Genomic DNA, 22,427 nt, shown 5'->3' on the forward strand with positions numbered 1-22,427 from the left:
TCAATATACTTCTGTTGAATGTCCACCTTGGCTTAATATCCTTCTCGTAATCGACCGGCCTCTCACCGCATCATCAACCCGTGCTGATGAGTCTAGTTCAACGAGGCAAGTCTGCATGTTATCCTGGACCGTTTCCATTAGATTGATACAAAGTCATATCCCGACCTGCAGGCTCAGTCAATAACCGTTCCATCCATTGGTGGAAGATCCTCCAAGACCGAGCAGCGATCCGGGGAAATTACCCCAGGACCAGTCCATTCCCAAATCTTGGTACGGAGCTGTCAAAAAAAGAGCCAAGATGCCTAGCCATGACATCAGTCAAGGTAGCTCTTCAGGGCAATTCCTACAGGTGGAGAAATCAAGCTATGCCCCGGAAAGATTTCCCCAGACTTCTTTCCCCAGCGGAGGGGAATCTAGGGGGTGATGCAGGCGGGTAAATACAGATCCTGATATCAAAGACAGGCATAAATAATCAGACTGAGACGGTCGCTCGAGAAAAGGTTGAGTAGTACAAGCTCAATTGCAAGTGATAAGTCAATCATGAAGCTCGTTTCAATTGCTGCGCTTCTCCTGGGCGCCGTGCCTGTCGCCGTGAACGCCGCTGCCGTGGGCGGAACCCCCAATGGAGCCAAAATCATACCAGTCTCTGATGCAGCTGGCTTGAGAAGTGTGGGAGCGCATTCTTCCAAGTACCCGAACCGCAAGACTGTGACAATCCGTCCATCCAAGAACGACTACGACGATATCTCGAGTGATTTCCTTTGGGGAATCAAGCAGGCCAACCACGGCGGACGGCTGCTGCTCGAGAAGGGCAAGAAGTATGTGATTGGAAAGAAGTTGGATCTGACATTCTTGGACAATATTGAAGTGCAGCTGGAGGGTGAACTGAAGGTATGTTATCAGCTGCTCGGAGGCAACCCTGAGGAGGCAAGATAACTGACCCAGATGGTTGTAGTTCACGAACAACATCACCTACTGGCAAGCAAACAACTACTACTATGACTTCCAAAAGTCAATCACATTCTGGCGCTGGGGTGGAAACGATATCAAGATCTTCGGCAGTGGCACGTTGAACGGCAACGGACAGGCTTGGTACAATGCGTTTGCTGGACTCGAGATCTTGGTAGGTTTTTTTCACCTCTCGCAGAAGCTCAATGTTCAGGGCTGACAAGGCAGGACTCCTCCAACACCTTCTACCGGCCGATTCTGTTCCTGACCGACAACGCGACACGTGTATCTGTGGAGGGTATCACACAGTTGAATTCGCCATGCTGGACCAACTTTTTCGTCAACACCAAGGACATCTCCTTTGATGATGTGTATATCCATGCTTTTTCGACCAACGCTTCGGTATGTCAAGGCGCGTCAAACCCCGAAAGCTGGCTAACAGCATAGGCTCTCCCGAAAAACACCGACGGATTTGATTCGTACAACGTCGATGGCCTGACCGTCACCAACACCCGCGTCGATATCGGCGATGATTGCTTCTCGCCCAAACCCAACACCACCAACATCTTTGTCCAGAACCTGTGGTGCAACAATACGCACGGTGTGAGTATGGGCAGTATTGGACAATACCCAGGAGAACTGGACATCATTGAAAACGCCTGGATTGAGAACGTGACGCTGCTGAATGGCCAGGTAGGTGCAACTAGGCAATTGTCTTGTTGATCGAGGCTAACAAACATAGAACGGCGCTCGACTCAAGGCCTGGGCTGGACCAGATGTGGGATACGGTCGCATCAACAACATTACCTACAAGAACATCCAGATTCAGAACACCGACAACCCAGTAGTGCTGGACCAGTGCTACTTCGACATCAATGCCACAGAGTGCGCCCAGTACCCGTCTTCTGTCAACATCACGAACATCCTTTTTGAGAACATCTGGGGTACCTCCTCAGGAAAGGAAGGTCTTGTGGTTGCTGATCTAACGTGCTCGCCTGCCGCTGTCTGCACGAATGTCACCCTGCAGGATGTCTCGCTGACGAGTCCGGCGGGCAGCCCGGCGGAGATTATCTGCTCGGGCATTACGGGGGGCATTGGAGTGGATTGTGTGGATCAAACCAACTCAACCTCGACCAAGCGATAGTTTCATTGTTCGTGTGACCTATCAAGCATAACTGATTTCATTTCTGGCGTGTCGAGTACCTTGTAGGTATACGCAACGGGACCTTGCAAGCAAGGACCTTGGGAGCGGCCGTCACCAATCAGAACAATGATGATAAATTGCAATCGTGAGAGCACCTTGGTAGCTTGCATCTATAAGTATAGAAGTGTACAGTAGAAATATTTGATGGAAATCTGGTGAGACGTGCCAATTCTTTCTCTAGTAACGAGCCTTGGCGCAGCCGAACGAAGATGGTCATTGACTCGGGACGGGAGACTCTCTCCTACAAGGCGGGTGAGATCAAGGCGGACGCCTCATCTAAGCCAGATACCAAGGATACCAACATCACACTCGATAAGGAGAGCAGGAAGCCACTTCCTGTGACTCTCCTCTCTGGGTTCCTGGTTCGTCATTCAGCATTCAGCATAAGAATTTCGTCGAGCTCTAGGTACTAATTCATCAACAGGGCAGTGGAAAGACCACTCTCCTCGAGCATATTCTCCAGTCGCCTGACCATGGCCTTCGCATTGCCGTAATTGTCAATGACATGAGCAGGTAAGTCTCCCTTGACACGCTCATTCAGGGCTCTGCTAACGAGAGATCCATCCAGCCTCAACATCGACGCCACCCTCATCAAACACCACACCGTCTCCCACACCAAAGAGTCCCTGATCCAGCTCCAAAATGGCTGCATATGCTGCACACTCCGGGGTGATCTTCTCTCCGAGCTCGCGCGCCTGACCACCCAGAAAGAGGTCGAGTATGTCGTGATCGAAAGCACAGGCATTAGCGAGCCCATGCAAGTTGCCGAGACATTCACAGCGGAGTTCAGCGCCGCGATGGTCCAAGCTGAAGCAGAGGGAGGTGTATTAGACGAAGAAGGCAAGAAGATTTTGGATCAGATGTACTGCCACCCAAGTCTTCCTTTCCCCCCCCGGAGCAATCATCCACTAAAACTTGCCCACAGAAACACCCTCGGTGGTCTCCACCAACTCTCCACCCTCGACACGACAGTAACAGTCATCGATGCCTTCAACCTCCTCTCGAACCTTGACACCACCGACTTCCTGTCCGACCGCTACGGTGCGGACACAATCATCCCCGAGGACGAACGCACCATCTCCGACCTGATGGTCGACCAGATCGAGTTCGCGGACGTGATCCTCATCAACAAGATGGATATGCTGGCGTCGCGGCCGCACGACCGCGACCGGATCATGCGGCTCGTGACGACGCTGAACCCGTCGGCGAAGGTCCTGCAGACGAGCTATTCCCGCGTCGACGTCAAGGAGATCCTGGGCACGGGCCGGTTTGATTTCCTCAGGGCGGCGTCCGGGGCCGGGTGGTTGCGCAGCTTGCACGAGATGAGCAAACTGAAGATGGGGAATGGGGAGGAGAGGTGGGCGCCTACGCCGGAAACTTTGGAGTAAGTTTCACAATCCCCTGGTGACCTACCTCACCGTTCTGCGGTTTGTTCCGTTCCGGATCTCAATTCAGAGAGAATATCCTCGGATGATTTGCTGATCAATCTTTGTCCTCCCTCGTGGGAAAAACAGGTATGGAATCAACAACTTCGTCTACACTGCGCGACGGCCTTTCCATCCTCGCAGATTATACAACCTGCTTCATGACAAGTTCATTATCCTACAGAATGCGGCTGATGATGCTGGTGCTGATGATGAAGAAGAGGAGGAGGAGGACCAAGAAGAAGACGCTACCGCTGAATCCGACACGGAAATGCACTCCGATTCGGAGGAAGAGGAGGAGGAAGAGGAAGACCCGACCCAGCCCACCCCCCAAGAGATTCTAGCCAACAAACGCGCGCACCCCCTCCTCCAACCCCTCCTGCGTTCCAAGGGCTTCTTCTGGCTCGCCACTCGACCCTACCAGTTCGGCGAATGGAGCCAGGCCGGCGCCATGTTGACGTTGAACTGCGGGGGTCCGTGGTTCGCCGAGGTCCCGGACGAGGCGTGGCCCGAGGACGGGGACGTGCGCAAATCCATCGAGGAGGACTTCCAGGGCGAGTGGGGCGATCGGCGGCAGGAGATCGTGTTCATTGGGGAAGGGGTGGATGTAGACGGGGTAACGGGTCTGCTGAATGAGTGTCTGTTGAGCACTAAGGAGATGAAGAGGTGGGAGAAGGTGATGAGGGACCGGAAGATGGAGAGGGGGGAGAAGCAGGAGGTGATGGCGGGGATCTGGGAGGATGGGTGGGAAGAATGGCCTGCTGTTGATGAGGAGGATGAGGATGAGGATGAAGATGATGACGATGAAAATGACGATGTCGAGGAAAAGACCGAGGATGGGAAGAAGAAAAGGAAGATCAGCGAGTTTATGCACGGGGGTCATGCCCACCACGGGCACTCGCATAAACATAAATAATTACATGTCTGGATAGATGGCAGTAAAAGCATGAATAATATCTCTGTTCTCAGAATGAACCTGTACAGGCTTTGGCGGACCTGCTATTTTATTTACTAATCGAAGGCATTGTCAAAGTTTAGTGAAATAAGACCGAACAATGTATATTTATTGATGCCTTGTTGATTGTCCAATCGTGTAAACAGTAAGTTTATAGTAGAAACATTTCTTGCTGTGGGTATCTGGATTCTTATTACTATATTGGCGTTCCTTCACTCTCGTAGCAAGTATGGGTAATGCCGTTTGCAGTAGGTAAAGATTTGGTTCATGGAGAGGAGGCACAAAATATATCCTCCACACAATTGCACAATTTTGGTCTTTCTTTATTGAAACCTACATATTTTGAAAAATAAATAGCCTAGCATCCAATCAGCTCGCATGGCTTAGATGGTAAAGCGCAGCACTAGTAATGCTGAGATCCTCGGTTCGAGTCCGAGTGTGAGCAATTCTTCTTTTTGCGTCTCCTTTTTTTGTTTCCAATTGACATCCAAACTCCTCATATAGAAGAGTATCTCTTATTGCCTCGGGGTACGAAGGCGGTCATGAGATTACATGATCAGTACGTGATGCTTCTATCCGACCCCGCATCATCACTACGACAGGCTTTCCCGAGATCCGAGATTCCGCAATGACCGAGAAATACTCATATAATTAATGTAATACGTTGTCTAAAAATGACTATATCAAATGACTGACAAGGACCCTGCTGCAGCCACATCATTAGTACGGTTACAGGACCTCTGCCAACCACCCCTTCACCCTCTTCCCCTGGACCGTCTCACCCCACTCGCCCAGCGCCAGATTATAGATCGGCGCCACATGACCTTCACCCTCACCCACGCACAACTCCACCTTATCCGGCCCAAGCCCTTCCTGCAAGTTCCTGGCGAATGCATCAATGAAAGGCAGTATGATCTCCCTCTCCCCAGCACAGACTAATACCTTCTCCACAGGGAAAGACGCCAGCCAGTCGGTTGGGGCCGTCGAGAGATCGGTGTAGTAGTCATGTTTGCCAGTACCCATGTACGCCTTAGCCCATGGCCCGCCAACGGCCGGGGTGATGATATCGCCCCGAGAGTCGATCTTTGACTCGTCCAGTTCAATCGAGGCAACAATATCCTTGGGTAAGATAGTCTGGTCAAGACTCGTCCAGGGCGCGATCATGATGGCGCCGCGGATTTTGTGGTCCGGCCCGCCGGACAAAGAGAGAGGTGGAAGATCGGGATGGGGATGGGTCATGTGCGCGAGGACCGCCCCGACGAGATTCCCGCCGGCGGAATCACCGCCGAGGAGGATCTGCGACGGAGAGCGGTTGGTTTCCTGGAGGATGTATCGCAGTGCTGAAAGGGCTTGGCGGATCTGGGTGGGATAAGTCGCTTGAGGAGCGAGGGTATAGGTGAGGGTAAAGATCGCAAGCGATTTGGGTTTCGGCCTAGCTTGGGTATCCGCGAGTAGTTGAGTGAAGAAATGAAAATAGCCGTCGTTGGCCGGGAGGGCGAAACCACCTCCTAGAATACCATGAGGACCTGGTTTGACTTGGTGGGACGAGGTGCACATACCGTGATACCAGATCAAGACACGCTCAGCATGCTTATAGTCCCCCAGCCAGTGTCCCAGGGCACCTTCGCCAAGATCCACAGTCTTCGAGGGCAGATGATGGCGGCGCATGAAGCGCTTATAGATGGTATCTGTGGTAGGAAGCAGATATCTAAGCCGCTCGCCGTCAGCCAAGCTAGTTCCCTAATGAATAGAGGAGAACGCAGAAGCATACTGCAGCTGGGCCACTGAGAAGCGTGATGTAGCTTTGCGCATGGCTGCATAACCCACGTGTAACAGCAGAGTTGAAGGATAATGATGGGTTCGCCAGGGACTGGTCACCAAAGCCCAGAGGATAGTACCAATAAGCGCCGCGAGAGCAGGCAGACAGTCGAGTTTCTGGAACAAAGAGAGAGCTGTCATTGTGGCCAGGTCACACAAAGGTAGCCTGTGCAGAACAATGTGTGCAACATGGGGAATAAATGTGATAGGAGAAAGATTATTAACAAATGCCCGAGTTGCAGGAAAGAGGGACCGAAATGGAGTCGACATGTGAGCGGGATCGCAACTGTTGCCATTTTGGGCAAGGATGAACCAAACGCCCTGAAGTTGAGATTTCGGCGTTGAGCCAAAAACCCAAAATTGGCCGCATTTTGGCCTCAACCTCGGACGAACACCAAAAAAACATTCATTGACCGAGGCCATGTGAGTCGATTCAGAATCGATATAATCCTGTCTCTTCAACCGTCTCAATGTCGTTCATTCTTCTTCTCGCACACCACCTACACTTCCTATCACATCACCATGGAAGAACAGTTTGATGTCCTCATCATCGGCGCGGGCATATCAGGCATCAACGCTGCATATCGCCTGCAGTCGCATTTCCCTCACTATCGCTATGCCATTCTTGAAGCACGCGACCAGCTCGGAGGCACCTGGGATCTCTTCAAGTATCCTGGTATCCGCTCCGATTCGGATCTTTTTACCTTTGGTTTTGCATGGTATCCTTGGGACCAGGACAACCCGATCGCTGAGGGCTCGTCCATCATCGAGTATCTTCACCGGGCTACCGCCAGCAAGGGTATAGACCGGCGCATCCGATATCAGCATCGTCTGCTGGGCGCCGACTGGTCCTCTTCAGAGAAACGCTGGTCGTTGGCTGTCGAGCATGCAGGCCGCTCCCAGTCGATGTCGGCGCGGTTCATCATTTTCGGTACTGGCTACTACGATTACCAGCAGCCTCTGCAGGCGGACATTCCCAACTTGACTCAATTCAATGGCCAAATAATTCACCCGCAGTTCTGGCCCGAGGACCTTGACTATAGCGATAAGCGCGTTGTCATCATTGGCAGCGGCGCAACGGCCATCACATTGCTCCCCAAGATGGCCGAAAAGGCGGCGCGAGTGACCATGTTGCAACGCAGTCCAACTTACATTCTGTCCTTACCCAATCGTCAACGCTCACCACTGCGGTACATCCTGCCGACTGCCTGGTTTCGCCAACTGCAGCGCATAATCTGGCTGTTCACCGCGCGGTTCTTTTTCCTTTTCTGCCAGGCTTGCCCAACAGTGGCGCGTGCCATCCTCCGTGTGCAAGTCAGTCAACAGCTACCGAAGGCGGTGTCACTGGCACCACATTTTGTGCCGCGTTATAATCCCTGGGACCAAAGGTTGTGTGTCTGCCCCGATGGGGACTTCTTCAAAGCGTTGCATCACGGTGTGGCCGACATTCGGACCGACACCATCAAGACCGTTACCGCAACGGGGATTCAGCTCGACTCGGGAAACACCCTTGATGCTGACATTATTGTCACTGCAACAGGACTGCGTCTGCAGGTAGCGGGCGGAGCCTCCATCACGGTAGACGGTATTCCACAGCACCTATCCCAGAAGTTCCTCTGGCGTGGTATTATGATGCAGGATATCCCCAATGCTGCTTTCGTTCTAGGCTATACCAACGCGTCATGGACACTCGGCGCTGATGCGACTGCCCGCTTCCTGTGTCGCTTCCTGCGCGAACTGGACACCCGTGGACAGGCTGCCGCTGTGCCGCGGTTGCGCCCTGACGAGGCCCAGAATTTGCAGCAAAAGCCGCTGATGAACCTTAATTCGACGTATGTGGTGCGTGCGGCGGAGAATCTGCCCAAAACTGCAGATCAGGGGCCGTGGGTGCCGCGGGACAATTATTTGCAGGACCTCTGGTTTGCCAAGTTTGGGAGTCTGGAGGGACTGGAATTCATCGGAGAGGCCAAGAAGGCGCAATGAAGTGGGGCTGGCCTGATTGTTGTATGTTAATGTTCAGTCTTTGTTTTGTGTCGTTGTACCCAGTACATAGATGATAATTCAAACATGTTTTGCTCCAATATGCAACCAACGCAAGTTCCGAAACGACGGTCGCGTGGAGGGGCTGACCTCGTCGAACGGGAATGCTCTGCCAAACAATTTGAAGTGACAACGACGACGGCCAGCTTGAGAGGTCTGCTAGGCACAGATCTTTGTGATATATGCCAGCCACACATCAAGGTCGCTATCTGAGCTGATTGTCAGAGGAGTCAGCCCTATCTCAAGATGGTTCTGTTTCAAACCATCAGTCGCTCGTTCATGATGCCACTGTCAGACACCTCGGGATTTTCTCCAAGCGTGCAAAGATTGTTTGCAGGGTGGTCACAGCTGAAGTGATTGCCCCATACACCTTCCCTTTGACCCAAACAAGAACGGGACCACTTATAAAGTAACCCTTCAAAACCTTCAGCGTCAAGGTCTTACTTTGTGGTCTGAAAAGTGGCTGTACCGAAGCGCGTCTCGAACGTAAAGAAAGTTGGTGCGGGAATCGGAACGGCGCCGACCGCGGGGCAAGATTCGCGGTCGCCCGGGTGCGCGCGTCGAGGCGATGTTATCGGCGCATATGACGGAGAGGCAACTCTCTGCGACAACCTCTAGCGAGCATTGAACCCAAGTAGCGCCATTCCATTAGATCAAAGTGGACAATCTCGTCGTCCAACCGGTAAATACACATAAGAAAGGTGATAGATGTAGATCGGTGAAAGGTACCACTTCTTGGCATGGGTTATCCATCGCGACTTTCTCCAGCGGATTTCCCCAAAGCCGTCCAGACCAAGGATATCATTGTCCAGATCAGTTCATGTGTGTAGTGCGTGCTCTTCGCGATCGCGCATAGCATGGGCAATTGTAAACCGGAGAACAGCTGCCGTGATTGGCGCGGATAGGATCGGGTCGGATTTGCGACATTGGATGGCAGCTAGTCAAATTAGATCTGTCAGCTACAAAGGACGCGGCGTACCGGGCCATTACGCCGTGCGAAAGTAAACAAGTGAGCGCTGGCTGCGCACGTCGGGATTTGTCAGGTTGAATCATCTCGCTCGTCGATCGAACGGGATATTTCACACCAGTGAGTCAGAGAGAGGAGATATTTGATGACGATGGAGATATAGACGAGAATCACAATTGAGAACGTAGGAAGTAGTTTGATGCGCACTGAACGAACATGCGCGTAACTCCTAAGCTAGATTCTGAGCCATGCTCTCAAAGTAAGTCCTCGAATGAGTACTATGCGATCACGATCGGTTACCATACTGGATTCGAGGAAAATCAACCCATGTTATCGTTGGCGCACGCGGCTGGGGTGTCACGGGTAGATACTTCTTGCATTGCCCACGCAATGGCAGTCATCAATAGCACGTTGGTCGCATAGTCGAGACTTAGCGAGCAATGGACTGGAAAGGTTCAGCATACCCAGTGTTGCTGTCATGCGCGAATTACTCCACATGTGCGATGATGGATTTAGCATAGTAGAAGCGCGCCCGATGTTGCTATGAAGGGGTCTGGCCATAACCCCAATCCCGCGCCGATCATGATTGGCGAAGGGGTTCTCTTATGTTTCCCCTCAGCTCTCTTGTTCCGACCTTCGCCCCCTCTTTTTTGCCTTCTTTTGCCTTTCGAAATACGTTTTCGAATTATGCTGCAGCTCAGGTGTTGCGCTCGTATCGCTGCGAATTTTCCGGCCGATACGATGGACTGTTTCAGGCACGGATCTTTTGAAATGACAGTTAACCTATGAGGTCTTATGACACTTTCAGATTGATTAGTACGTATTGACTGATTTGCTTCTTGCGTTAGACTTAGTGATGGCTGGCTGGGGAGAGGATGGTGGCGGTGGTGTTGGTGTTGTTGTGTAAAAATAGGCAGGAGGGTGGAAAGGGTCGGAGTGTCAGATTGTCAGATTTGAGTCCATTTCGGCCCCCCTCCCTAGAGACAAGTTCTCTCACTACTACAAACTCCCCAAAACTTCGTACGGCTTCGCTCATTCCATATATGCTACTATTTCCAAGTCTCTCGGGGAATTCAGACCCTGCTAAACTATTCGCTTGTTTTATCCCCATCATTTTCACCTTCTGCTCTGGAGAAACTTACCCTTCCCCTCAAAAAAGGAGCGACAAGTTACCACATCAGCGCATCCTGAAGAGCTGATAGTCTCGGTCTTTGTCTATCTTAGACCGTCTAGGATGAATCCCAGACATGCATTAGCTTTCAGCCAGCCAGCCAGTCCTCTCTTTTTTGAGTCATCTCTATTCCCCTGGATCCGTCTAACAAGCCCAACGGCCTCCCCGAAATGCAACTCAAGCCACAAGTCTTTCCCTAGTTATGCCTACCACTGTAGGATAGGACGACTTGACCGATGCTGTCTTCGGATCTCTCGATTAAGAGACAGATAATCAACAAATAATCAACGAACCTTTTGAAAAAAAAAGCCATCATTTTCCCATAAAATAAACACTTACTCTGTGCGTAGCTCGTCCTGAGAGCCATAAAGATATCACTAACCGTGAGGAAACATGGTCTCCAGACGTACTCATCAGGCAGACTAGCCCCGCGTCGATCGCAATCATCTTACACAACAAACACACTTTAAACCGCAATGGCAATCTATTCTAGGCTGACAGCTTAAAGGGAACGACGAACTGATCGGAGGAACCGCCGCCGCAGCTGTCTCGAAGATCTTTAATCTACACCCGCCGGGGCACCCGCTAAGAACATTGTCCCTTGGCGCGGCCGTGCACAGGACTTGAAAGACTTTCGCTGACGGGACTAGCGCTAATTACGGAGGTACTTCTGCCCCTCCCCCATGTCGTGCTACTGCTTTGGTTCAACATTGGGTACAGCCGCTAATAGCATGTAGTTACCGCCTGCATGGCTAACGTGGACAGGAGGTGCTACCGCATATTTGGAAAGGACGGAGTGCTATGAGTGAGTACCACCAGGCGGACATATCCGTGGATGACAAGATTCCGGACGCCCATGGAAGAGCACGCGAGATTTTCGTTTAGACGGCCGAGAACATGGACGCTTCAAAGCCCGTTCGGCCTTCAGAATCATGGCGATGCTTATATCCAAGAGGTAACATCCGGGCGGCTTGGGTACCCGCAACTGTGACCGATAAGTCTATCTCTTACGGCTGCACGTCTAGTCAGCCGTCTTTCAACAAATACTCCGCACGGGAGGGTTGACTGGATCTCTGGCTACAACTGCATGGGTCCGACAGCACAGAACCTCAGGATGGGGGTATTACTGATGTAGGGCGAAACTCTGGACCATGCCAAAGCGAGAAGTGATTGAAGCTTCGCTACCTGTAGTAGGCTGTTGTGACAACACGGGACGCAAGGGGCTAGCTAAGCAACCTCGTGGTAGTGGAATTGGTGTGGGTGGTTGGGAATGGGGCTGTGGTGAGAAGCGAACTTACCTGCGCACTTTAGAGCCAATCTGCGCTTTCATTACAGGTTTTTCATGCACCATCATCTTGAATCGATCAAAAATTGATCTTGCAAGCAACATCATATCTACCTCACTGTCCTCGTGCTAATGAGAATCGATCGACATTTGACAAACGAGGCAAGCTGGTGCCAATGCCCTGGAACAGGACGGCCACTAGTCTGCATTGGGCAGGATCATGATATATCATGGATCCATCCACATTGACATTTTAGCCATTCATGATTCTATCCCCGCTTCATATGGATCCCAGCGGGTCGATTCCATGGATGAATCTCCAAGGCAGACGGGACGTACAGGACAAGCGATCTGACTATATCCAGTACTCATCCACAGCCGTTTCAAAGGGCTTTGAGGTAGAACAGAGTCATTTGGTCCACTATAGCCAAGCTTTGTGGTTCGTACCACGTCTGTCTGACACTGTTAGTAGGCCACTACTCAAAATTACATACCCCATGAATTGTTATGAAAAGGCAAGAGGAGTACAGGGAACTAGTCGCTCGAACAGGTAAGCTAGAGCACACAAGAACACACCGTTTACTTGTGTGTATTCTATCTACTTGGTGCGTGTAAGTTGGCCATCTCTGTGGGCAGGCAACAAGCTCTCTCTTGTCGGAATCAGTACCCTCAGTATACCTACTGTCATACCTGCGTATAGTATGTGTACGGAAGATGGGGGGTTTCCGACCATAATCAAGCAGTCGGATGGAGCACGCGTTACCAATTGCGGACCTGATTCAGTAAGCCGGATTGGCTCTACGTACCAACAATAATCCACGATCACCACCAGAACCCAGTGAACTAATGTGCCAGCCCCAATTGAGTCAAATGTCAGGAAGAAAACTGCGTCAATCGACAAAATTCGGGCTCTACAATCTTGCATCGGGGACCTACGCGGCCAAGGTACAGGCGAGAAGCAGTCCAATGCGGGCTAAGGGAGTGGATCTGACCTGATTCAGCTACTTCAAGTAAAGTCGACATCACTAGTAGGTAGTTAGTGCTGGGGGAGGGGGAGGGCCGGAGGGGGTGGTGTCCCTTCTTTGCTTCTGCGGAGGTGCCGGAGCATGGCTGGCCGTGCGAACCCACCGCGCGCGCTAAGCGGGCCGGCACGGGGGTTCTTCACACGGGAGTCTGTGTCCTTTCACTTCCCTTCCTCGCCCATTTCCCCAAGCAAACCTGCCTCCGTGCCTGTGCCTTTGCATCTCGGTCTGCTAATAATCCATGGATCTCAAGTCACACTGCCCGAGGTCAAGGCATCAGATGTGGTCGACCAGGCATTCAGTGAATATTAATTCTGTGTTACATTAAACACAAAACGTCTTACAGTACGCCCCCCCACGGTGCGCGCCTGTATGTGTGTGTGTGTGTGTGTGTGTGTGTGTGTGTGTGTGTGGAGATAGATTGCTGCGAATGAGACTGGATAGCAACCTGCAGCAATTTAGTCCTGGCTAGGCAAGCCTACCCCCGCTCTGACCCTTTGGAATAGCTGAAAATGTCCAGGATCTGAATAATCTGGTTCTCTGAACCGACCACCCGCCAGCCAATCTTAGGGCTTTCCTCTCGATCGACAGTTCGTCTGGTTGATGCGAGCTTCCCATCACTCTGAAAGGTCAGAGGTCGGCGTTGCTGGTCCGGCACCAGAGTTGATTGGGCCCATCTAGTTCATCCAGCCCCGTCCATCGTTTGTCCGTCCCCGACAAACAACCAGCAGATCACGTCTTCTCAGTTTCTCTACTTGCTCAGGCAGCCACCAACAGACAAAATGTCCTAGCAGGGATCATAGCTCTTTGGTCAAGCCTGCAGGAGCTAGTTATGAAAGTTGAGACTTGACCTGTCGGGTCAGCCGCGCACTCCGAGTGGTTGATGCTCCTTCCAAACGAGCACCTGGATCTTGCCAACCTGAAGTGACTAGCAGGTGAATGGAAGAGGGCCAATGTGGGCTTCGATAATCCGACCCCTCAAGATCTTGTGTGGAGTAGACACCACTTCGCAGGCTGCAGCCCGTTATAGTGAGCTGGGAAGAAAAGGGGAATAGCAAAAAGCAACGAAAGGTTTCCGAGACACTGGGTGCTTCGGTAGAGTGAAGCCCGGATGCTCTTGCTCAGTTACAGTGTCTAACATGCGCGGTCCACTTTCGCATCCCGTTGAGCTGGTTACAGTCTCATGACATGATCAAGCCTATCCAAAGCTAGCTCTAGTGCGGAAATTTCTTGCATCACAATTCTTTTCATCCTCCTGCTTCACATGCACGGCTCCAGCTAAAGTTTCCCCAGCGCCAATACGTAGTGCTAATGGAGACCAAACTCTGATCTGCGGAGGGGGTGGGAGATGCAATCACTATGCTCGTGGTAGCTGATTGACTATCAACCCATTCAATATCCGTCACATTATACACTAATTGTGATTTGGAATTCTCAGCCGTTCTGATGGTGCAGGGGCTTGAGGATAGACTGGTAACCGTCGGAATCGGACCCTCCTAGCCACACGCTATCCTGCAGAAGGAAGGATCAAGTTGGGGGAGCTCAATTTGCCACTACTGATAATCAAAGGGGGACTTTGATCCTGAAGCTGTGATAACAGTGGGACCGTTACGTCCATCCCAGTCAGCGGATTCTGTGCCTCGTCTCCTTCCTCGAAGAGCTCGAAGAGCATATATAGGGAAAGTACGCCCCTGCACGAAAAGGACTTTACTTCCCGCTTAATTCAACTATACAACAAGTTCAAGGATATCCTCCACCTAATTTATTATCTTCTCCTATGTGTTAAAGTTGCCGGTTTGCGTCGCTTTCTTCATTCTCTTGTGAGTTGTCGCTACTGCTCCTCAGGAGAAACCACAGCAGAGCCTGACCTCCCTCCCCGGCCTACAGTTTCCCCGTCCAGGTATACCGAGCAGTCGCCTCAACTCACACCCATCCCAAGTCCAGTGATCTTGAATCCCCCAAAGCAGAGACCAGCAACTAAAGTGCACTCATCTCAGACAAGTCCAGTACATGCAACATCTGCTCATACAACACCACCTCGAGCAACACTATCTCAGACATCACCGACCAATTCAATACAACCCCAGACTATACAATCGCAACCAGTACCAGCCCCAAAAAATCTCAACGTTACAATGGCCCCCGCTGTTCTATCTCCTGCTCCAACAACGCCCAACGTCGCCTTCCCACTCTCTCCTAGTGTCTTTTCAAAGTCTCGACGGACCTCGGGTTTCCTTGACAGCGATAGCATTTCCAATCATGGAATGTCTCGCTCAGTCACTTCCCGACGGGTATCTTCTCGAAAGTTTCAGTCATTCGAAACCTCCAACATTACCAATGTTGTGCACTCTTTGAAGCGTCGCAGTGGCGATGAAATAGGAGCTACGGCGTCTTCAAAGCTCTTGAATGCGACTCATGCGTCACTGATTGATTGGATCAGGACTCAGCGCATGAGCTTGCTTCCTCCCGAGGGTAGTAGCTATGATAAGGTGCTGGCGTGGGCCCAACTCTTCGTGGACAGACTGCATTCCTTTGACTTGGCAATCGAAGAGTTCGCAGGCGACAGCTATCTCGCCGCCCAGCTCGCCTATGGTTACTGCGCTTTGCTCCTCGAGGTATGTCCTTCTCTTATATTTGTCCTGTGTTCATACTAACGCTCTCGTTCATGTGTAGCTTGGCAAAGGCAATGAAAATGCCTTGATGACTTCATTTGGATTCTTCTATAGCACCTCAACGGCACTGGTGAACCTTCTCGAGCGCATTGAGCTATTCAATGTTACTCAGGAGATTAGGGAGCAGCTCGTTCTGGCTTTGGCTGACCTTGTAACATTGGTCGCCAGCGTCGCGACTTACTTTCATCAGGCTATCCGTCAAATGACCGGCAATTCAGCCACGGTCAACATCTACATGAAGTTCCCGGGACAGATCCAAGCCTTTCGTCAACGTTGCGAGAAGATTGCTGAGTCCATGTGGAGACATCAACTCCAGGAGAAAGGCCTTGATGGAGCGAGAGGTATAGGGCCCCGTGAACCCTGTGCAGCATAAGCTCACACCATCTAGTTTCTGAGGTCAAGACCATCCGTTCGTGGCTCGCGCCGGAGGACACCGTTCTTGCCAATGTCGCCGAGACCACCTCTCACCTCGCTCATGACCGCGAGGAAATGACCTGTGTTTGGGTTGGTCCGCACCTCACGCGCTTCCTAAGAAACCGCAAGAAGAGAACATTCGCCATCACCGGGAAGTCAGGCTCTGGCAAGACTGTTTTGTCCTCGGTCATTGTCGACCACCTGCAACACCCCATCGGTGGCGTTATGCACAAGACATTGTACATCCCCATCAGTAAGCAATTAATCCCAGAAACTGTGCTCGGTAGCTTCGACTAAATGCATGCAGATGGTCGCCTTCCTGCTGAGACAAGGCCCCGTGCAATTGTGAAGACTATTCTTTTCCAATTGTTTGAGAAACGGATCGGAAACATTCAGCTCTTCCAAATTCTATGGGATGCGCTTGAGCGCAGCAAGAAGGCTCCGAATGATAACGACTATGACAATATTCTCTGGAACGCATTGGAGCACGCGCTCGCTGCTGCCTTGAAGGGTGCCAAGGAGCTCGTCATTGTCATCGACGGTGTTGATGAAGCTGCGTGTGATGAGGCTGTCCTCCTGCAGAAGCTGACAAACGCTACCGCCAAGGCCACAAACGTGAAGCTGATTACTCTGGGGGCCCAGCATCCCCCTAACCTTCCCGATCTGCACCATCATCACATCATCGATGATGGCATCTATGAGGACATCTGCGCCGTTGTGCGCGGCCAGTTCAAGAAGTCAAATGCCTACGATGGCCTTGATGAAATGGGGCAGTCCCTTCTGGTTAGCCAAATTACCAGTGCTTCAAAGGGCTCATTCCTCTGGGCCAAGCTTGCCAGTAAGCGCGTTCGCGATGTGGACAATGCGGATAACCTACGCAAGGCCGTTGATGCGCTTGTGAACGCGAAGCCAAGCATTACCGACTTGGTCTTGCAGATTTTGAACGAATTGCCGCAGTCGCAAACTCGGGAAGATGCTAAGCTGATGTTGCTGTGGCTTGCCACAGCCAATCGCCCCCTCTCGGTCAAGGAGCTCAAGGCTCTTGCTTCCATTCAGCCCGAGAAGCAGACCATTACCGAATATACTGAGGAGCCTCGCCGAATCCTTCAGCCAGTAAACTCCCTGGTGTTCCTGCAAGAGGACCAGGTCTTACTGCGCCATAGCCTCATTCGCACTGCTATCTTGGACATATTTTCCAAAGGCAAATTGGTACCGGCTATCAAGGATCGCCATGCTGATCTTGCTACCAGACTCTTGGTCTACATTAAGGCTACTGTTACCCAGCCGCATGAGCCTTCCCTTACACCCCTTGACTGGCATGACGTCAATCCTCTCATCAACAAGCACCCACTGCTTGAGTTTTCGATCCGTTATTGGATCACGCATTTCAGGCAAACGAATGTCTTTGTCAATAATGGTGAAGTTCCTGCTGCCAAGGAATTTGCAAAGCTGTTCCCGTCTTCCATCACGGTATTCCTCTTACAGAATACACTGTGGGAGAACCGACCAACTCCAGAATTGTTGGCATTCACGACCACCGTTACCAACGTCTGCCGCCAGGTCCTGACCAATAATCATGTGGTGACTTTACAGTTGATAATCACGCTGGCATTCCTGTACCGCCAACTCGATTATAACCCCGAAGCTATTCCTCTTTTCTATGAGGCAACTATTATTAGTCGCAATTTGCTCACCATTCGCCACCTGGTTACTATGAAAATGGCTGCCACCTTCCTTGAGATCACAACTGAAAGAGTCACTAGTACCAAGACAGAGATCATGACCAAGAGGGAGGAGATACTTCTGGTTCTGGTCGAGTGCTACAAGCACCACTACGACAGCACCCACGAGAATGTGATCAACACCTTGAAGCAGCTTGTCGAGCACTACAGGCTGATAAAGGAAGACAAGAAGGCCGAAGAGATTACCGTTACCATTCAGAAATTCAGTGGTGAGCACAGCCAAGGTCGTGACACCTATGGAAACCTGAATGTGCACCTGAAGGGTGGTAATGTGGTCACCGCTGGAGGTAGCACCACTCTCCTGCTAGACATCGAGGAGCATGATCAGTTGATTGAAGTTGAGGCTTGGAGCTTCGAAGCATTGATTAAGCAGGCCGAGAGGTACGTTGCAGAGGGCAATATTGAGTTGGCTGAACGTACCTATGTCGAAATCTGGCAACGCCTGAGCCGGGAGTCCCGCGTTCAGTATTCCGCCCAGGTTGAAGAGCGTAAGATTCAATCGGTTCTTGCCTACACCCAGTTCCTGAAGACACAAAAGAGAGAATATGAGGCCTCATCCATTCTCTCCAGTGTCTGGCAAGAGTACGAGCAGACAACTATGGCATTGTCGGAGACCTCAGTCTTCCACCTTCAGGAGATGGCCAAGGTGATGAAGACTGTTGGCCTGGCCACTCTGGCTCTGACTGTGTTCAAGCACTGCTCGCACTATTATCAAAGCACCAACCGTACCCAGTCTTCGACCTACCAGGAGATTCAGCAGAGCATTCATACAACCTCAAAGGAGGTTATGCAGTCTTTCAGCTCTTCTTCCACCACAGTGACCTCCGAGACCACCCTTGAGGAAATGGTTTATGAGGCATCCGCCTCAATCACGACCGTCGACCAGACTTCCTTCAGTGCGACACAGACCTTAGTCAGCTTGTATGTTGAGCAGCGGCGCTGGCAGGATGCTACTCGCGTCATCAAGAAGGTCTTGCACGGTGTCTGGTCTTCTCTGTTCGCTCCTTCCTTGCAAGATGTTACCCTTCCTGCCAAACATGTGGAAAGCTGCATTGAGCTGGCTGGGCGACTTAGCCACTGCTACCACTCTCGCCGTCGCTTGACCAAGGAAGAAGATATCCGTGTTCGCATCTACCGCGCTGTTCGCTCGGGTCGCAGTGTTGATGATAAACTGCGAGAGCGCATCACCAATGAGCTGCTCCGCCTGTTTGAGCGCACTTCGCAGACCGACAAGATCATCAACCTTCGTCAAGAGACGCTGAATGATTATACCAAGCACTACGGTCCTGAGAACCCGCTGGTGGTGAAGATTCTCTGGACCTTGGCTGAGCTGACTCGCCCCCGGCCTGTGTTCGTTGATTACTATCAGCAGATCATCCGTATCCTGAACAAAGACTCTCCTATTTCCCACCCCGAGGCCTTTGCGCCCCTTGTCATCGTTGCCACTGAATTATGGAAGCAAGGTCGCTATTCAGATGCTCTGCATCACTACCAGATCATCTTCACCACGTTCCTGAGCGAGCCCAAGCAGAACCCCAAGTTTCAGGACCAGACCTTTGTGCATGAGTTCTTTGAGCGCTACACCCACTGCCTGCGCAGCGTTCGTACCGAGTTCAGTGTACTCCACCAGGTAACAGTTGATTATCAGACCAAGTGCAAGGTTGTGTTCAGCGCTACGGCTTCGATTACTCTCAAAGCTACTTTGACGCTGGCCAAATTGTGCCAGGAGTCAAAGCGCTATGAACTTGAGGCTATTAGCTTGTATGAGGAGCTTCTGAAGAACAAGTCTGAGGAAATTGACCTGCAGGAGATTTCTTCTACTTTGGATGCGATTTACGAGGAACAGGCTGCCATTGTCACTTCGACCAAGACTGAGTCTTTCTCGTCTACTCAGGTTGAGCGTGCCGTCAAGGTTCTGAGGAAGCGGATTAGCACTGTTCGTGAGACCCACGGCTGGGCCCACGAAGAATCCCTGACCAAAATGGAAGAGATGATCAAGTTTCATGCTCAGCGCAATGAGACTCAAACTGTGGTACAGGAGCTCAAGGAGGCGACCGTGCAGATCTTGTCTTCCGAGACTTCGTCCACCCGCCTGATTGCGGCTGCCACGACCATCGCATCTAGCTACATCGCGACGAACCAGATCCAAAAAGCCACCGAGCTGACCCAGGAGATCTACCGCCAAATCGTGATGAAGGACACCAGTAACTCCAAGTCTGTCCAGTTTGATTTGTCCTCAAAAGAGCGCCAGAGCTTGACTTTCTTGGCTCAGCTGGAGTACAGCCTTCGCCGTAGCTCGTCGACCACTATCACTGAGATTCTTGCTGCCTTGACCACCGAGTATGTCTACTTCGAGGAATTCAGAAAGGAGATCAAGTCCAAGAGCAGCTTCCACAGTGTCTCCGTCTCAGCGGCTCGTCTCTACCAGTTCCTTATAGCCCATGAGCGCCATACTGCCGCGGCTCGTGTTTTCGATGATTTTGCCGCGTACTTCATCATTACCGAGGGCAAGCGGGCGCAACTGACTGAGATTTCCCAAGTCAAGATCTTCGTGCTCTCTATTTTGGACCACTTCAGCACCCATCAGTCTGAGAACTTCGTCCGGTCTGTGGGAATCACTAGCAATGACCATGTTGTTGAGCTGCTGAAGAACCAGCGGTGGGAGACTGCCAGTGACCTTGCTCTTGCTGCCTACAAGTATATCATCGCTGACGCTAGCTACCATACCCCTGAGATTGTCAAGTTTGTTTTCACTCTGGGTCTGAACATTGGTGGCCGTGATCTCGTGACCCGCCCTGACGAAGCCACTCGGAAGAAGTTGCTTCAGGTCTCTGGAACAATTATCCAGGATGCCCTCCGCGTCATTACCAGCTTGAAGATCAATTTGGCTGGCGTCAGCCTTGTTCACCTGAACAAGCTGATTGGCCTTCTCGGGGAGCAGGAGGACTACCGTACCCTGGCTTGGCTCTTGACTATTCTGTGGAACAGTCGTGAGGCCCAGCGCAACTGGCCTACTTCCATTACTCTCGCCCTGGGACGCCGCTTTATCATGGCCCGCTACTTGGTCGGTGACTACTCCGCTGCCCTCCGCCTGGCAGAGGACATTGTTTACAACTGCCGCCGTGTGCACGGACCTCGGCACCTGAGTACCCTCGAGATGTCCATACTGCTGTCCCAGCTGTACACTGGCAATGCCCAGCGCTACCAGGCCGAGAAGAATGGTCAAGAGATTGCCAACCGATTCTACAAGAAGAGCGCTGCCGTGCACGAAAACATTCTCCGTGTGTTTAGTGACCCTGATTATGCCGAACTGGAAGGAAACGATAGCAATGGAAGCTTTGATGGTTCAGCCTATGGGGAGGTGGACGGAATTGATGAGCACAACGGGACTTTGGGTGGTGGCGAGCACGTCCGCCAGCACTTGCACCTTCTCAAGCTCTCCGTTGAGCGCCTTGGTGACTGGCCCAAGGACTACGCCGAATACGAGAAATTGAACGCGGACGTCTTCAGAGTGTACAATGAGTACTTGGTCGGGGTCGAGGGCGTTGAAAAGTGGAATCTGAAGAACTTTGGCGGGGGCAAGGCTGAAAGCAACGAGGATGCGTTGGACTTGAAGTTCAAGCACTGGGAGCTTGTTGATACCCAACATCATGCGGAGATTGAGGAGGAATTGTGATTTTGCGATTTAATTTTATTGCCTGATATATCCCTGTTTGAGTACTTGGACTGCTTCTGGATTGTTAATAATTATACCTGTTAATTGAACTGGTTGACTGCATTTCAAATACTGTCTGCATTCCAGCATTGAATGCACAATGTAGGCTCCGGAAATCGACCCTGAGTCTAGACGGCGAGAAATAAAGTTCTAGAGACGGGCTGCCGAATGCGACCGATCGCGGGAGGCCCCACCATGACTGTATCCCCAGAATCCAGATCCACATGATCTCATTCATTCTGGAAGGGAAAGGAGAGGTCGATGAAGATGAGATCATGGTCATGATGTCATGCGAGTTATATAATGGTATCTAATTCTTCCGTTGAAGAATTTTCCCGTGTAATCTCTTCGATTCATTGTTATTGAATCCAACCTTACCTAGCTCCAATTGCTCTTCACTCATCCACTCTGCTGAGCACTACACTACACTATAATCCCTACGTTCTGACTCCTCGACGAACGCCCCCATCAAAATGCCCTCCAAAAGCAACAACAACAACTACACCGACCCCGAACTCCGCCAGGAGGTCAAAGAGGAAGTGCAGCAAGGCGACAAGGGCGGGAAACCCGGCCAATGGTCTGCGCGGAAGGTACAGTACACCCGTACACTCCCCCCCTTTGCCCCCTTTGCTTCTCCCCCATCCCTCCCCCAAGCACACTCCCAACCCGACTCTGACAAAAAGGCACCGACAAGGCCCAACTCACGGCCCAAGAATACAAATCCCGGGGCGGGGACTACACGACCAGCAAGGACGAGCAGTCGCAATCCCAGCGGAACCTGTCGCAGTGGGGCGCGGAGGACTGGGTGACCAAGGAAGGGTCGGGGACGGCCAAGACCGACGAGAGCGCGGCGGACGGCGGGCCGCGCAAGCGGTATCTGCCCCGCGAGGCGTGGGAGGAGATGAGTGAGGGGGAGAAGGAGGCGACGGAGAGGAAGAAGGTGGAGGAGGGGGTGAAGGAGAAGAAGCAGTTTGTGGGGAATACGGAGGGGGCGAAGAGGAAGAGGGGGGAGGTTTCGAGAAGGACTGGGGATAAGGATGAAGATGAGGA

General features: G+C 51.7%; 5 protein-coding genes and 1 non-coding gene across 6 annotated transcripts; 5 read left to right on the forward strand and 1 right to left on the reverse strand.

Annotated features, from left to right (window-relative positions):
• Nucleotides 1-473: 473 nt before the first annotated feature.
• On the forward strand, nt 474-4,492 carry pgxB (putative extracellular exo-polygalacturonase; the record flags this gene model as incomplete). Its single annotated transcript, XM_025645504.1, has 9 exons — nt 474-891; nt 956-1,123; nt 1,177-1,350; nt 1,396-1,641; nt 1,691-2,056; nt 2,577-2,665; nt 2,721-3,014; nt 3,078-3,536; nt 3,667-4,492. The coding sequence occupies exons 1-9, from the start codon at nt 541-543 to the stop codon at nt 4,490-4,492; spliced, it is 2,973 nt and encodes a 990-aa protein (XP_025504886.1). The 5' UTR covers nt 474-540.
• Nucleotides 4,493-4,903: 411 nt separating this feature from the next.
• BO66DRAFT_t137 lies at nt 4,904-4,976 on the forward strand. Its single transcript has one exon. It is a non-coding gene; the product is annotated as a tRNA-Thr (tRNA).
• Nucleotides 4,977-5,260: 284 nt separating this feature from the next.
• On the reverse strand, nt 5,261-6,490 carry BO66DRAFT_400845 (lipase/thioesterase family protein; the record flags this gene model as incomplete). Its single annotated transcript, XM_025648738.1, has 2 exons — nt 5,261-6,263; nt 6,303-6,490. The coding sequence occupies 2 exons, from the start codon at nt 6,488-6,490 to the stop codon at nt 5,261-5,263; spliced, it is 1,191 nt and encodes a 396-aa protein (XP_025504887.1).
• A 268-nt stretch (nt 6,491-6,758) lies between these two features.
• Nucleotides 6,759-8,345, forward strand: BO66DRAFT_64694 (flavin-containing monooxygenase). The gene has a single exon (XM_025653464.1). The coding sequence runs from the start codon at nt 6,872-6,874 to the stop codon at nt 8,330-8,332; it is 1,461 nt and encodes a 486-aa protein (XP_025504888.1). The 5' UTR covers nt 6,759-6,871; the 3' UTR covers nt 8,333-8,345.
• A 6,188-nt stretch (nt 8,346-14,533) lies between these two features.
• Nucleotides 14,534-21,444, forward strand: BO66DRAFT_470820 (NACHT domain protein). The gene is made up of 4 exons (XM_025652817.1): nt 14,534-15,449; nt 15,508-15,847; nt 15,895-16,173; nt 16,228-21,444. The coding sequence occupies exons 1-4, from the start codon at nt 14,970-14,972 to the stop codon at nt 21,336-21,338; spliced, it is 6,210 nt and encodes a 2,069-aa protein (XP_025504889.1). The 5' UTR covers nt 14,534-14,969; the 3' UTR covers nt 21,339-21,444.
• Nucleotides 21,445-21,741: 297 nt separating this feature from the next.
• On the forward strand, nt 21,742-22,395 carry BO66DRAFT_372606 (uncharacterized protein; the record flags this gene model as incomplete). Its single annotated transcript, XM_025645505.1, has 2 exons — nt 21,742-21,967; nt 22,072-22,395. Coding segments are annotated over exons 1-2 (441 nt in total), but the record flags the coding sequence as incomplete, so codon positions are not given.
• Between the last annotated feature and the right edge of the window lie 32 nt (nt 22,396-22,427).

This window comes from Aspergillus aculeatinus (assembly GCF_003184765.1).
Source record: "Aspergillus aculeatinus CBS 121060 unplaced genomic scaffold BO66scaffold_19, whole genome shotgun sequence".
Taxonomy (NCBI): domain Eukaryota; kingdom Fungi; phylum Ascomycota; class Eurotiomycetes; order Eurotiales; family Aspergillaceae; genus Aspergillus; species Aspergillus aculeatinus.

Excerpts from the sequence above, each read along its gene's own strand:
- BO66DRAFT_64694 (XM_025653464.1), top strand. The coding sequence starts at position 6,872 with ATGGAAGAACAGTTTGATGTCCTCATCATCGGCGCGGGCATATCAGGC.
- BO66DRAFT_470820 (XM_025652817.1), top strand. The coding sequence starts at position 14,970 with ATGGCCCCCGCTGTTCTATCTCCTGCTCCAACAACGCCCAACGTCGCC. Across the intron at positions 15,848-15,894 it reads AGGCCTTGATGGAGCGAGAG|TTTCTGAGGTCAAGACCATC; the intron begins GTATAGGGCCCC and ends CACACCATCTAG. Across the intron at positions 16,174-16,227 it reads GACATTGTACATCCCCATCA|ATGGTCGCCTTCCTGCTGAG; the intron begins GTAAGCAATTAA and ends AAATGCATGCAG.